This window comes from Macaca nemestrina, chromosome 1 (genome assembly GCF_043159975.1).
Source record: "Macaca nemestrina isolate mMacNem1 chromosome 1, mMacNem.hap1, whole genome shotgun sequence".
NCBI lineage: Eukaryota > Metazoa > Chordata > Mammalia > Primates > Cercopithecidae > Macaca > Macaca nemestrina.
The window spans coordinates 43677590-43691141 of NC_092125.1; the positions used below are offsets into that span (position 1 = coordinate 43677590).

General features: G+C 35.6%; 1 protein-coding gene and 1 long non-coding RNA gene across 12 annotated transcripts in view; one reads left to right on the forward strand and one right to left on the reverse strand.

Moving 5' to 3' along the window:
- LOC105484596 (hemicentin 1) overlaps positions 1 to 13552 on the forward strand; it is a 514524-nt gene that overhangs the window by 236378 nt on the left and 264594 nt on the right. For all 9 annotated transcript variants that reach the window (XM_024793708.2, XM_024793713.2, XM_024793709.2 and 6 more), the window contains 2 exons: positions 2148 to 2254; positions 12786 to 12906. In XM_024793708.2, coding sequence (XP_024649476.2) covers positions 2148 to 2254; positions 12786 to 12906 — 228 coding nt within the window. The remainder of the gene's footprint in view (positions 1 to 2147; positions 2255 to 12785; positions 12907 to 13552) is intronic.
- LOC139357969 (uncharacterized) overlaps positions 7231 to 13552 on the reverse strand; it is a 29560-nt gene continuing 23238 nt past the window's right edge. For all 3 annotated transcript variants that reach the window (XR_011612104.1, XR_011612103.1, XR_011612102.1), the window contains one exon: positions 7231 to 7365. This is a non-coding gene — a long non-coding RNA (uncharacterized lncRNA). The remainder of the gene's footprint in view (positions 7366 to 13552) is intronic.

The following is a 13552-nucleotide window of genomic DNA, read 5'->3' on the forward strand; positions in this document are numbered from 1 at the left end:
TGTTAAAAACCAAATTTATATTCTTAGTAAAGGGAACTTTTAATTCACTTTGCCTCTTTACTTAAGTATATTTTATAACCATATGATTTGTTTGGTACAATTGCTAGTTGATAACTACAATAAGATTTACATCGAATAGCAATCTAGTAAAGACAGAAATCTTTAATCTTTTCTTAATATTTTCATTTAGAAATTTTTTAACCTAATATTTGCAAAATAGTTATATTTCCACCGTGGCTTTAGTTGTGTATTTTTTCTCTGTATTTATAAATAGAGAGGAGGATAACTGGTTTTCTTACTTTGTCTTAGAAGAAAATAACTAATTTCCAAAAGAAAACAACCTATGAAATTGTTCTCAGAGGCCACAAACACATTAAAATTTACAAGACAAATACAATGTCTTTCTCAAGACTTCTACAAGTTTGACCTTATAAATGGATTTTCCTGTTGAAGTAGCATTCTACTCCAATAACATCCATGTTACCGAGGAAAGAGTTGTGTTTTCTACTACCTGGAGACTCAGAGTACCTGTACCCATTGCATTATTTTTCTACTACTTTAAAAAGTCATTGGGCATACAATGATTGTAAAACTTTTGATTCAAACATAGGATGCTTATAACTTCTTTCTTTCCTTCTTTCCTCCCTCCCTTCCTTCCTTCCTTCCTTCCTTCCTTCCTTCCTTCCTTCCTTCCTTCCTTCCTTCCTTACTTCCTTACTTCCTTCCTTCCTTCCTTCCTTCCTTCCTTCCTTCCTTCCTTCCTTCCTTTCTTTCTTTCTTTCTTTCTTCTTCTTTCTTTCTTTCTTTCTTTCTTTCTTTCTTTCTTTCTTTCTTTCTTTCTTTCTTTCTTTCTTTCTTTCTTTCTCTTTCTTTCTTTCTTTCTTTCTTTCTTTCTTTCTTTCTTTCTTTCTTTCTTTCTTTCTTTCTTTCTTTCTTTCTTTCTTTCTTTCTTTCTTTCTTTCTTTCTTTCTTTCTTTCTTTCTTTCTTTCTCTTCCTTCCTTCCTTCCTTCCTTCCTTCCTTCCTTTCTTTCCTTCTCTTTCTTTTTCTTCTTTTTCTTTCTTTTTTCTTTTTTGACATGGCGTCTTGCTCTGTTGCCCAGGCTGGAGTGCAGTAGCATGACCTCAGCTCATTGCAACCTCCGCCTCCTGGGTTCAAGTGATTCTCCTGCCTCAGCCTCCTGAGTAGCTGGGATTACAGGTGCACACCACCACACCTGGCTAATTTTTGTATTTTTAGTAGAGACGGAGTTTCACCATGTTGGTCAGGCTGTTTTCGAAATCCTTACCTTGTGATCTGCCCACCTCAGCCTCCCAGAGTGTTGGGATTACAGGCATGAGCCACCACACCTGGCCTAACTTATTTCTTTATATAACTAGAGAAGTAGTCCATGGGAAAGTCAAGAGTGAGGTGAAAAACTGAACTGTGGCTTAATTCCAAATTTGCTTTTCCTCTTTTCTAAGTTCCAACTATTGGACACTTTAGATAAATGTCAGGTCAGTAGGCGATGGTATCGTGCTACTTCATTACACTGCCTCCTTTAATTATTCCTATGACAGATAAAAGCCTTCTCCTGTGCTTCATGGGAAACCGGTTAAGGTTTTACACTTTGTGTAAAGATGCCCAGGGCTCTCATGTTAGTAATACTTTGATTGCTCTCCAGAATGACATTTATTCTGGTTTGCTGTGTTTGCCATCTATTTAATCTAAATATCTCTAGTGACTCTGTGTAACTTTTTTGATAACCGTAGTAGTTACTATTTAGGCTGGCTTCGGAAATATGATTACAGTCTGCTAATTGTTATTCTAATTTGATGATCAAATCAGCATAACAAATAGTAATCTGTTATTTCAGTTTCTAATGCCTGGACACCCTAAAATTAAGTATATTTTAGAAATAAATAAAATAATGTTTTGAGTTATGGGTATAAGTGTCAATCAGGTCATAGATACTGGAAATTGAATGTGTTTTAGCCACAGTATAGAAAATAAAGGCTCTTTGGGTTAGTTTGCAGCACACTTTAGTAAAACATGTGCCAGTGTTATTTGAAATTTGATCATGCTCTTAGTTTTGTGTAGTGTTAAATTAGCTAATATACATAGCTGAGAGAAGGATTGTGCTTGTTACCTTTATGTTCTGTCTTTCAGGGAAGCTGATCAAAAAGGGATTTGGCCTGAATGAGCTATTAAATATCCATAACTCTGCCAAAGTAGTGAATGTGAAAGAGCCAGAGGCTGGAATGTGGACAGTGAAGGTACTGTTACTTCACAAAGTTTGTTTATTATTTTATTTTGAAGTTGGCATGTTTCGTGAAGTATACACAGTGGTTTTTTTAAACATAAACTCTTGCTATCGTGGAGAGTGCTTGTAATAAAAAGCAATGTACATAGGTGTTTGTAGGAGGTGTCTTGATCACATGAATTTGGTAGTTTTCAGTTTGAGGACCATGAACATCATCATTGCCACATGATACACTTACAATTCTCAGATAGTTTTCCTATCATCAAATCTGTAGATTTATTTTATTATCTACTTCATGCTTACAAAATAATCAGAGATGGAGCCAACAGAGAATAACGGTTAGAGCCATAGGCTGTGTTGTGAAACTGCCTGGGTTTGGATCTTAACACCACGCCTTCACAGCTGCACTGCCTGGGGAACAGAACTTCTCTGTGCATGGCTTTCCTTCTCTGTCATGTGGGGATGGTAGTCACAGTCCTTTACTTTACAGAATTGGTCTGAGGATTAAATTAATATGATACAGCTGAAATAGTATTGTTTCTGTTTCAAAGCAAGCATTCAAGTGCTGTGTTGGCTTTTTTTATTTGGTGGATTTCTATTCATTTTTTTTCTTTAGCACAATGTGGTATTTGTATCCTAAACTTAAGTGGTATATATTTCCTTTAAGAAAGCATTGTATTTTGGCAGTATGGAGGAAAAAAATACACTCAAAATTCAAGATACCATAAATCAGAGATCTAGCTCTGCCGCAGATTCTGTGTGTGTCCCACTGTGGCAGATGCCCTGAGTGACTTGCCCATATTTCTCAGGCTTTTCAGCATACTTCCCGATCTAGTATCTGCATTTCTGTGTCTTCAGAGGTTTTTTCCTAGAACAGGAAAAGGTTGTTCTGCTGAGGAATTAACACCCCTCAGGAGCAGCTATTTAGCACCTGAAGGGAACACACTCCAGGTGTCCACTGTGGGAAAAGGCTTAAAACACACCCTTTGAGGGCCTCTTCCCATTCCTGCATTATCTCCCCTCTTGCTATTAGCATTCTTTCCAGCTGTCAAATAAACAACTTGCTCTAGAATCTTTCTGAAGATATCCTGTACATTGTTTACTCTTTCATTGTCTTTTTTTAACATAAAAAATTGAATTAATGGTATCATAATTCAAATGATAGAGCTGCTGTGAAAGTATGTGTAGCTGATATACTGTAGAAATTCAAGGAGCCATTTTTCATGCCAGTTTTTTTTTTAAAGAATATCTCTATTAATGTCCCCAGTTTAAAGAATGAATGTTTACCTTGTAAATCGATTCAAATCCTAAGATACTAGTTTTTTATTCTCAGAACTCTAAGCCCTGCAGGAAAAATAGAAACTCTTGTATAGATTATTTCAAGGTGGATAATATAAGGGTATAGGTGAAAAGGCATGTGAAAGAAAATCTGGTAATTTCTTAATGAATGGGCCAGAAACGACCCTACCTGCCTGTTTTTTTCCACCCAGTTCCTTGCACATAGTGCCTAGTATTTATTGAGTGTATTAGATTGACGAATTGTTTTGCTGCTACAATGTTTTAAATAAATGTGGCCAAATTTTATGTAATGGTTATTTTGACTAACTTGCCAAAAATATCACTAGCATTGAGCATTGAGTCTGACTTTTTGTGACCACAGTAGGAAGGAATTACAAGTGTCGAGTCTCTTCATCCCTCAAATACTTTAATTTAAGCATGACTTAGCCAACAGTATCTTGAGCTAGCAAGTCCACTGGAATAATTTTTTCTTGCTTTCTGAATATTGGCCTTAAGTAATCCATTATTGACTGTGAAATACATGCACGTGATGCCATTCTTCCATGTTAGTAGCAATTTATTGTGCAGTACTTGTACCTATTTCCAGGTGATTTGGATTGCTACCAGTGGTATTTCCTCTAGTAAAACTCTTGCCTAGAGGAGGGATATTGCATGTCTGTTATTTTACCTTGTGCCTCACACAAGTATTCATTCAGTCATCCATTCAATAAACATTTACTGACTGCTCTTGGCCATGTTCTGTGCTACTTACTTAATGGACATGAAGCACATTTTAATTGATAATTGGAACAGAGAAGTAATGAGGATTAGTTTTATGAGTGAGCAGAGGCTTTGATCAGGTGAGGAGGTGACGAGAACTCTGTTTAGACAAGTCTCTAAGCTCAGTCTCCTATAATTAAGGGAACAATAAAAAGACACAGTATCTATTATCATTTTATCTTAAATTTTTATCTAGCCCTCACCAAAAGAGCCTCCAGCTCTGATTTACAGTATTTCTAGTGTAGGATTAGTGCTTACAATAAGAAAACAAAGAGTAAGCATTATAATGAAACTGAAAAATAATAAACTTATTTTGCTTCTATATGAAATACCAAAAGAATGTATCAGGTTGATGCAAAGGAAATTGAACTGAATCTGATGACATAAAATCTGTTGACTTTGGATTTCCCTTTTGGATGTCTGATGAATGATAAATGTTTTACATGTGCACTTTCTCAAGATGGGAAATGTCTGAGATTAGATAGTGTATCCCTGGTGCTATCTCCCATGCGCTCGACTATCTGGAAAAGATCTGCTCTATCACTAAAATTAATAGTGGCTTTTTGAATGTTTCACATACAGTTTTTATCCCAAATATGGAGAACGATCTATTACTCAACATTACCATGGTATTCAAGGACCACCCAATTGAGCCTTAAGCCAGTCTTTCTAGTTATCTTCTATCACTTGTTTTTACATTCTTATCATATATAATTTTGTACTGTCTCTCTCCCCCCACCACATTCTCTTACCCCATGCTTTCTTCCAAGCTTTTCCTTCCCTTTATAATGCCTTTTCTTCCATTCTGACTTATAACTATCCCACAGAGTTCACCTCAAATAACAAAACTTTCATCAAACTTTGTCAGATGTTTTTTCCTTAAAATGCTCTTTTCTCTCTGGCTTTCTATTAAATTTTTCTGCACTTCCCTTTTGGATTAATTTCTCCCTTGTCATTTTTATTTCTATAAATATTTTCTGTCTCTCTTTTTCTATAGATCAGATTTTGCCACTAGTATATGCCACAGTGCCTGAGAAAGAACTACATAAATATTTATGAATAAAAATTAATACATTTATTCTGAGGATATCCAGGGAAGTAGGCAGAAGAACTGGTTTAGTTAGCCTATAGTGGAGGTGCTAGCATGGAACACTAATACGTTTAATGATTTAAAATGATAAGAGAGTGGCAGTTTCTTTTCTTTTGTGATTTTTCTGGTAAGTACTTTACTGTTCCGTCTTAGGGCACTTTCACTAAGCAGAGATAATGAGTCAACTCATTTGTATAATTCACATAAACACTCAAATGTTTTAGGTTTCCTCTGATGCAGGTAAAGCATGTTAAAAAGAAGTAACTGGAAATAACATAAAGTTTTATTAAAAACAGAAGAGAAGATTGTTTTATGCTCCTAAATTTCCATTTGTAGGAAAGCTACAGATCATGGATCTTATTTCTGAGAAGCAATATGTTTTTTCCATTCAGCAACTAATATAGAGTATTAGAATGTAACCACAGAAACTCTTGAGCCAAATTTTGTCCTCTGCTTTTTAAAGGAAACTCCCTGCAAAGACATTAGATAATTGTCAGCACCCAATGGGTTTAGGTGGTACAAATGTTTATATTAGTCTAGGATCATCAGTGTGATCATTTAATTTAACATATCCCCTGGGATATGTTTCTATTAAGTATATTTGGATAAACTGTCTTTAGATAATCTCCCAAGTACAGAAAGGCATGTACCCAACCACATAATTATACTGAGATTCTGAGACTAGTAGAAATATTTTGGTTTTGGATAGTTACGTTGGTAGCCAGAGCCTACTAATGCATTTTCTACAGGGTAAGGATATTTTAAAAATCCTACTCAAGTGGCATAAGCTTGTTTAGGAATCATAATTAAATCAACCTCAAGTCTGAAAGGACCACACATGAAGATTATTATGCTGGCCTCCTATTAGTCTTTCCTGGTGACTCTTATGAATAAGCCTGTAGTTTATACAAGGTGTGTTAAGTAAATAGATTAGGTGTAGCATTAGTGTTTTGGGTCAGGGGAATGTTTGATAATAGATTTTTCCTGGATAATTTTCCAGTTTTTTGGCCTGTCAATATCAGACTGTCAACTAAATAGAATGCTTCCTTTATAAAAAAGATATGTGTACACTTAGGTACACATGCATTTGGGTATATGTAAATTTATATGCATATGTGTGTGCATATATGTGTGTGTGTGTGTGTGTGTGTATTTAAGCAGAATTTATGTTTTGAATACATTTCCTTATCACACATTTCTCCAAGCGCATAATGCCCAACAAAATAATGGTATTTAAATCTAGCTTCCATGATTGTGTCTTTGTCTGACACAATGCCTAACTCACAGTAGGTTCTTAATAAATATTTTATTGGAACCATCTATTCTTTAATTTGGAAAGAATTTAAAACTTAAGAGCAAATTTTGAAAAGAGGTGGACATCTATTTGAATTCAAGATTCATTACTTAATGTCTTTTTGTTCGTGGAGAAATTACTTAACCTCTCTAAGTCTGAGGAAAGTGGGGTAAAATAATGGCTACTCAATATTGTCATGGTTAAATGAGATATTGGTAAAGTGCTTCAGCAGTTTCTGATTCATGAATTAGTTGTTGCTAATAATGTTGGCACATGAATTCTGACAGGTTAATTAGTTATTCTTTTGAATATATGTAAATCATACATTGTATCTTTACTTTCCTTTAATGCACATATACTTGAATTTTTCTTTAGTTTTTGTGTTTGTCTTACTTTGGGCACATTTACCATTTTATAAAACATTGAAACTCTGTTGGAGAGAGAAAAACCATCTCTATCAATCAAATTTTAATTCAATTTATAAAAGGTAAGGTTTCATATTTAGTGCTAGGAGGAATTCTCACTGGCTTAGTACAAGAAGGTTAATTCCTCACTAATGTTCTGTGTTCCATGGGGTCTGGTAGAGTATTCTGCTTCACAGTCACTCAGGAACCCAAGCTGATGGTGGCTCTACCATAATTTAGAACATGCAGCATCTTCAGTCACTTAATGAGGGAAAAACCTGGAGGATGTGGCAGTGAATAAATAAAAAGAAATTTGTTACTTTTGTCTCATCCCAGAAGCGACACATTTCACTCCCTTATTACCCAGTAGGCAAGCTGTTATTGTGGCCTAATGGTATACTAGAGCTGGCTCATAACGACTCCTGGAGAGTCAATGATACATTTCTCTTCTAGCTCTGTGTTCAGCAACATCATGTTGGGAGCTAGCAATCAGCTATGATGGGAACATTTACACCACAGAAATTGAAAAATGACAAAAATTAGGGTTTTTTTTTGTTAGAGAGGAATTTATTAGTACCTCACTGACCTGACTTTTCCTAACTGAAAGGGTACTCAGAAATGTAGAATGGCAAAGAAATAGTTGGAGAATGTTATTGTTTTATATGCCATAGGGTGTAAATCTACCCAGGAATTATGTTATTCCAAAATACCATGCACAGACTTAGGTACCTGAGAAAGACATTGAACTTGGAATAATTGCCATTTAAGTTGCTATCTATACCTAGATAAATATCATTCTTTTGAGCCTCTGTTTCTTTGTAGTTCCATAAAATTATCTTTGGATATAATAGGGTTTTAAGAGATAATGTGTGAACATACCTAGCATAATGCATCTAGAAACATTTAGTGAATTCTTGATGAGTATGGCATTAGCTGGTCTGAGGAAAATCTAAGAAAAAACATCAACACTAGGTGCATGGATGGTTTTCATGTCATTTATTAAACCTACAAAACCTACATTTATCACATGCCTCCTGAGTGACATTCTGTGGTGATGAATATGAAATAGTTACTGCCTTGAAGGGACTTTCAATGTAGGCAGGCATTTAACACGCCTTTGCCTTTAAACTAAGAAGTAAATCCATCTGCAGTAGAGCTGACCAGGAAGATCTGAGCTGAGATCTCAGAGGAGCAAGTAATTTTCCGCTGGAGCTCTCCATGGTGCTTGTTCCATTGTCCTTCAGCCTGTCCTGCTCCTTCATTCTTGGTAGTCTCACTCCAATTCAGAAACCTAGACTCTGGTTCACTCTGCTCCTTCTTTTCCCTTACTGTATTGTAGGTCAAGGCTACCTATTTACAACTTTAGGATACCAATATGTATCTCTGTATGAGGGTTCTCCAGAGGGACAGAAATAATAGGATACATACATATATGAAAGGGAGCTTATTAGGAAGAACTGGCTCACACAATCTCAAGTCAAAGTCCCACAATAGGCCATCTGCAAGCTGGGGAAGAAAGAAGCCAGTAGTGACTCAGTCCATGTCCAAAACCCTCAAAAGCAGGGAAGCCAACAGTGATGCCTTGAGTCTGACCAAAGGCCCGAGAGCCCCTTGGACTCAGTGGTATAAGTCCAAGAGTCCAAAGGCCGAAGAACCTGGAGTCTGTTGTCCAAGGGCAGGAGGAATGGAAGAAAGCATCCATCATGGGAGAAAGACAAAAGCCAGAAGACTCAGCAAGCCAGCTTATCCCACCTTCTTCCACTTGCTTTGTTCCAGTCGTGCTGGCAGCCAACTAGATAGTGCCCACCCACATTGAGGGGGGTCTTCCTCCCCCAGTACATTGACTCAAATGTCAGTCTCCTTTGGCAACACCCTCACAGATGCACCCAGAAAGAATACTTTACCAGCTCTTTAGGTATCCTTCAATCCAATCAAGTTGATACCTAATTTTAACTATCACATCTAGTGTAACCTCGTCTTTGCCATACCGTGACCTTACCTCACATCCGCTCACACTGCAGCAGCCTGTGTATTCCTGACTCAGACCCCTTCACAACTTAATGAACGTGATGCTACTCATTGAGAGGAGTAATGTGGCTCATTTTGTACGTTTAGAAATTTTATGAATAAATTGACTTTGAAACACAACTCTTCCTAGCTCAGATAAATCCTGTTCAACATCTGATATCTAGAAAGTTTCCTGTTATGCTCTGAGCCTGAATGCTGCTGCTAGATTACCCTCTTATCTACAGAAGCCATGAGGTTAGGGTAACTCTGCAGGAGTAAAAGTTCAAGACATTATGTAGTGGAAAGGTGCTTTTTGGAGCCATATTCTAATTTTAATATAACCCACAGGTTGAATCTAGATGATATAAAAGACCAAATAGAAAGACATTAAGACAGTAATTTTGACCTCACTAATTTTATGACATATATTTATATAATTTTATTACATTTATTAAAAATGTATTAAAATGGCTAAAATAATTTGGAAGAGAAGGGAAGGGAAAAAATACGGCTGGACCTCCTCTTTGCTTGACTCAGTTACAGAATTAGTTTAGTTTTCTTTGCCCCTCCAAGACCTTCATGTCATTTAGTTCTCCTCTAACCTCATCAGGTTCGTAACTCACGAGACTCCAAAGTCTTCTCCCAACACTCCTGCAGTTTCCTAAAAGCTTTCTTGCTTATGGTCTCATTGCCTTCTGATTATTTGTGTTGATTATAACCTTTTGTACTTTGATGTAGGGCAAAACTCAGCCCCTTCAAAATATCAAAAGAAATCTATCAATAGCAAGCATTTTGTGAATATGGTAGATTTGCTCGTAGATTTGGGGTCTATGTCATAAAGCACCTTATGCTTTTCCTGCTCTTTCCTCGGCCACCACCCCCTCGCCTCCCCATTACATTTCTCTGCTTCTTTTTTCTGGATAGTCCCAGATGTTCCATATAACTCTCCTCCTATTGTGTAAAGCAGTTCAGCATATTTCAACATTTACCCTCAAACCAGCATAATTAAATTCATTGAGATCATCATGAGAAACGCATGGGGTAGCTGTAGAGTTTGGTTTCTGGAGCTTCACCGAGTTCAGACTCCAGCTTTGCCACCTGCTGTATCTGTTACTTTGAGCAAGTCACTTAACCTCTCTGATCCATGAAGTGAAGGTGATAATAATACTCTCTCACGGGGACTTTTGTGAGGATTAAAAGTGAGAATTTGTATAAAAAATGAAGCTTTATATATAGTGTGTGCATTTTGTGCATGTTAGTGCTTTTTTCTCCTCCCTTTTCCATTTATTGGTGGGTTATACCCTCATTATACATAAAACCTGTTTGTTTCTTTTACACTGATGTTTTTTAAAGGGAGCTTAGATAAGAAAGAGATGAAAACAATAGCTTACTTTAATAGATATCAAACTATTGGTGCTTTCTCATGAAGAAATTTATGTGGTGTTTAGTGTGCCTAAAATACTGTTCAAGTATTAGAATTCTTTTAAGAGAATAATTAAATAATGATAAATGCATGAATTAACATCAGAGGCTATTTTAATACTAAACTATTTTAAAAACTTTAAATTAGCTCATTTTTTTTTCTTTTTATTGTATATTTTAACCACAGTGTTAGTTTATTTGGGATGTCCTTTGTTTCCATTACCCTGATTAGCCCAGAGTTGTATTAATTGCATATAAAAATGGACTCACTTGAAGATATCTTTTATTTACAAACACTTTTAAATTCATTGAAGACATTCTCACTGTCTACAGTATAGTATAGACACATGAAATTAAGATATTTTGTTATTTATTACTCTTCATATTTTAGCAGAGCAATATACTCTTCATATTTGTTCAGAGAATAGTAAACCTATATTCTTACTTTTGCATACTTTATTACTTGGTGTGGTCTTTGAAGGATCAAAGTTAATTTATATTACATTAATTTTATATAATTTATAAGGGGCTCCCTGTTCATCAAATCTGCTTTAACGTGTTATTTAGTAGTAGAGGTTAGCATATTTTCAAACATCTGTATAATTTCTGGGTTTTTTTTCACTCAGCTATTAAGCACCACATTTTTAAAAACCACCTTTGTTAGTTGATTTATGCATAGAACACTTGGCAGATGATTAGCACTTGATAGCAGGCATTTGGAAAATTACGTGTTAAATTTGTCCTTAGTAACCTCAACAGCTGTTTCATCATAAGGGACTTTCTGAGGAGCAAGGCAACTAACAGTGATATATGATGTTAGTGAAAAAATAAAAATTAACTCATTGTAATATCAAACATTCTGATTGACTTACATGAAATTAGTAGGTGATAGTGTCTTCGATAAAGCTCTACATTATCTAAAGAAATTGACATTAGAATTACCAAAGTTTTATATAACCCTATGGGGAATCCCTGATTTAAAATTGATAGTTTCCTTTTTAAATTTATTATGTGGAATTCATAATGTATTCATTGAGAAATAATGGAATAAGGGTGGTACTAAGATCCCTACACTTACACATATAATCTTTTGTAACCTTTATGCAAATGAGCAATAGTAACTAGCTGCATCATTTATGCTAAGAATATAGCAGCAGCTTTCATGATGATGTGTTTTTTTCTTCTTTCTCCCCTTCATTTTACTACCCTTTGAGTTCTTGAGATTCTGCTCAATAAGGAAGGAACATGGTAGCAACAGGGACAGATCTTCTCTTCCTTCTTCTCCACATTGCTAAATAACAAGGAGTAGCAGTGATTCAGGGAATATGGCATAGTTTGCACAGCTCTGGAAGTGGCCCACTGGTAACCATGGTGTGAATTCATCTGGCTGTCCACCAGGTTAAAATGTATATATGCAAATCTGGCTGTCTACCAGATTAAAATTTATATATATACACACTTCAGTGCATTCTGTCATTGCTATAATACCTCAATATGTGCCTTCTCAGTGTTGAGTTTGAGATTGATAATTGGTACATTAGTGTTATGTGAAGTTTTTCTTTCACTCCCATCTCCTACTTCTACTTAAATGCTGGAATTATGTGGTCATTTTATTTTGAGACAGAATCTTGGTAACCTATGTAATAAAATAATGGTGAACTCTTGTTCATAAGTCTTAGGTGGTTTTTGATATGCAAATTCCTAGACTGCCCTGACCTAATGTTCTGATTCAGTAAATCTGGACTGGAACTAAGGACTTTGTATTTTTAATAAATGCTGAGGACCTTTGCTGGAACACTGCTGAGCTGAGGGTGCCAGGTTGCCCACATCTGGAAAATGGTCAGCTCTATTGCTTGCACTCGCTGTAATGTCCTAGAATTGAACTTGGATGTATTTGTGGAAGATTTCCATATTTGCTAAACATCTACTATGTTAACAATAGTGACCAAAACAAAGATCCATTCCCTCATGGAGCTTTTACAGATTTATTTCCAGCCCATTCATTAGTGACTAAACACTTGTATCTTTTATCATTAGGCATGAAATATATGACTGAATGGTTTTTTAAAGCTGTCCCCATGGGGTATGTATTACAAAACTTGCATTTAAAATATAGAATCATATTTATGTTGAGAACATCCGGATCAGAGCCTCAGTTTTTGGACATCAATCCTAATTAAATATTGTGCAGTTTCCATACTGGCGAGGGTTGCATACGACCAGCATACTGGATCAACTGCTGACCAGGTTTGTCATTAAACATTTTCAGACCTCAAGCAGTGGAAGGCACTCTGTTCGCATTACTGGCCTTAGTACTATTGATTTCCGAGCTGGCTTTTCTCGAAAGCCTACCCTGGACTTCAAAAAAACAGTCAGCAGACCAGTGCAAGGTTTGTATGTGCATATTATTTAAATTGACATAATAGCTATCCAAATGAAAAATATTTCTCAGACTGTCTATAATTTTATAATTTTGTAGTATTCAATAAAATTGAGAAGCATAGCTTTAAATGTGACTATTCTCTTGGCCTAGTCACTTTCTCAAAACGTAATCCCAAGACCACTGATATCAAAATCGCTGAGGGTGCTTGTTAAAAATTAAGATTCCTGGACCTTACTCCAGATCTCCTGTCATGGAAGGTAGGGCCCAGGAATATGGACTTCAGTGAGCACCTCAGTTGATTCTTACACTTACTAAATTTTGAGAATTACTAACCCAGATCTTGAGATTTTTTTCTTACCAAAACCTATAAATTACCTATTGTCAAGGTAAAATGTGTATATATAGCTGAAAAATTAAACACATTACATATCATTGTATTTCAAAGATAAAGTTATTGATTTTTAAACCTTGTCCTCCTCTTATTTTATTCATACATTAAGATTTATAGTTTTCTAGCTGAAAAGAAGCTTAACTATAATGTAACAGTTAAAATTTGGGGGAGGTTATTGTTCATTTATTTTTATTGCTGCATTTCCTGGAAAGATACAAAATAATTTATCTTTAAAAGTATTCATGTGATCAAACATTATATA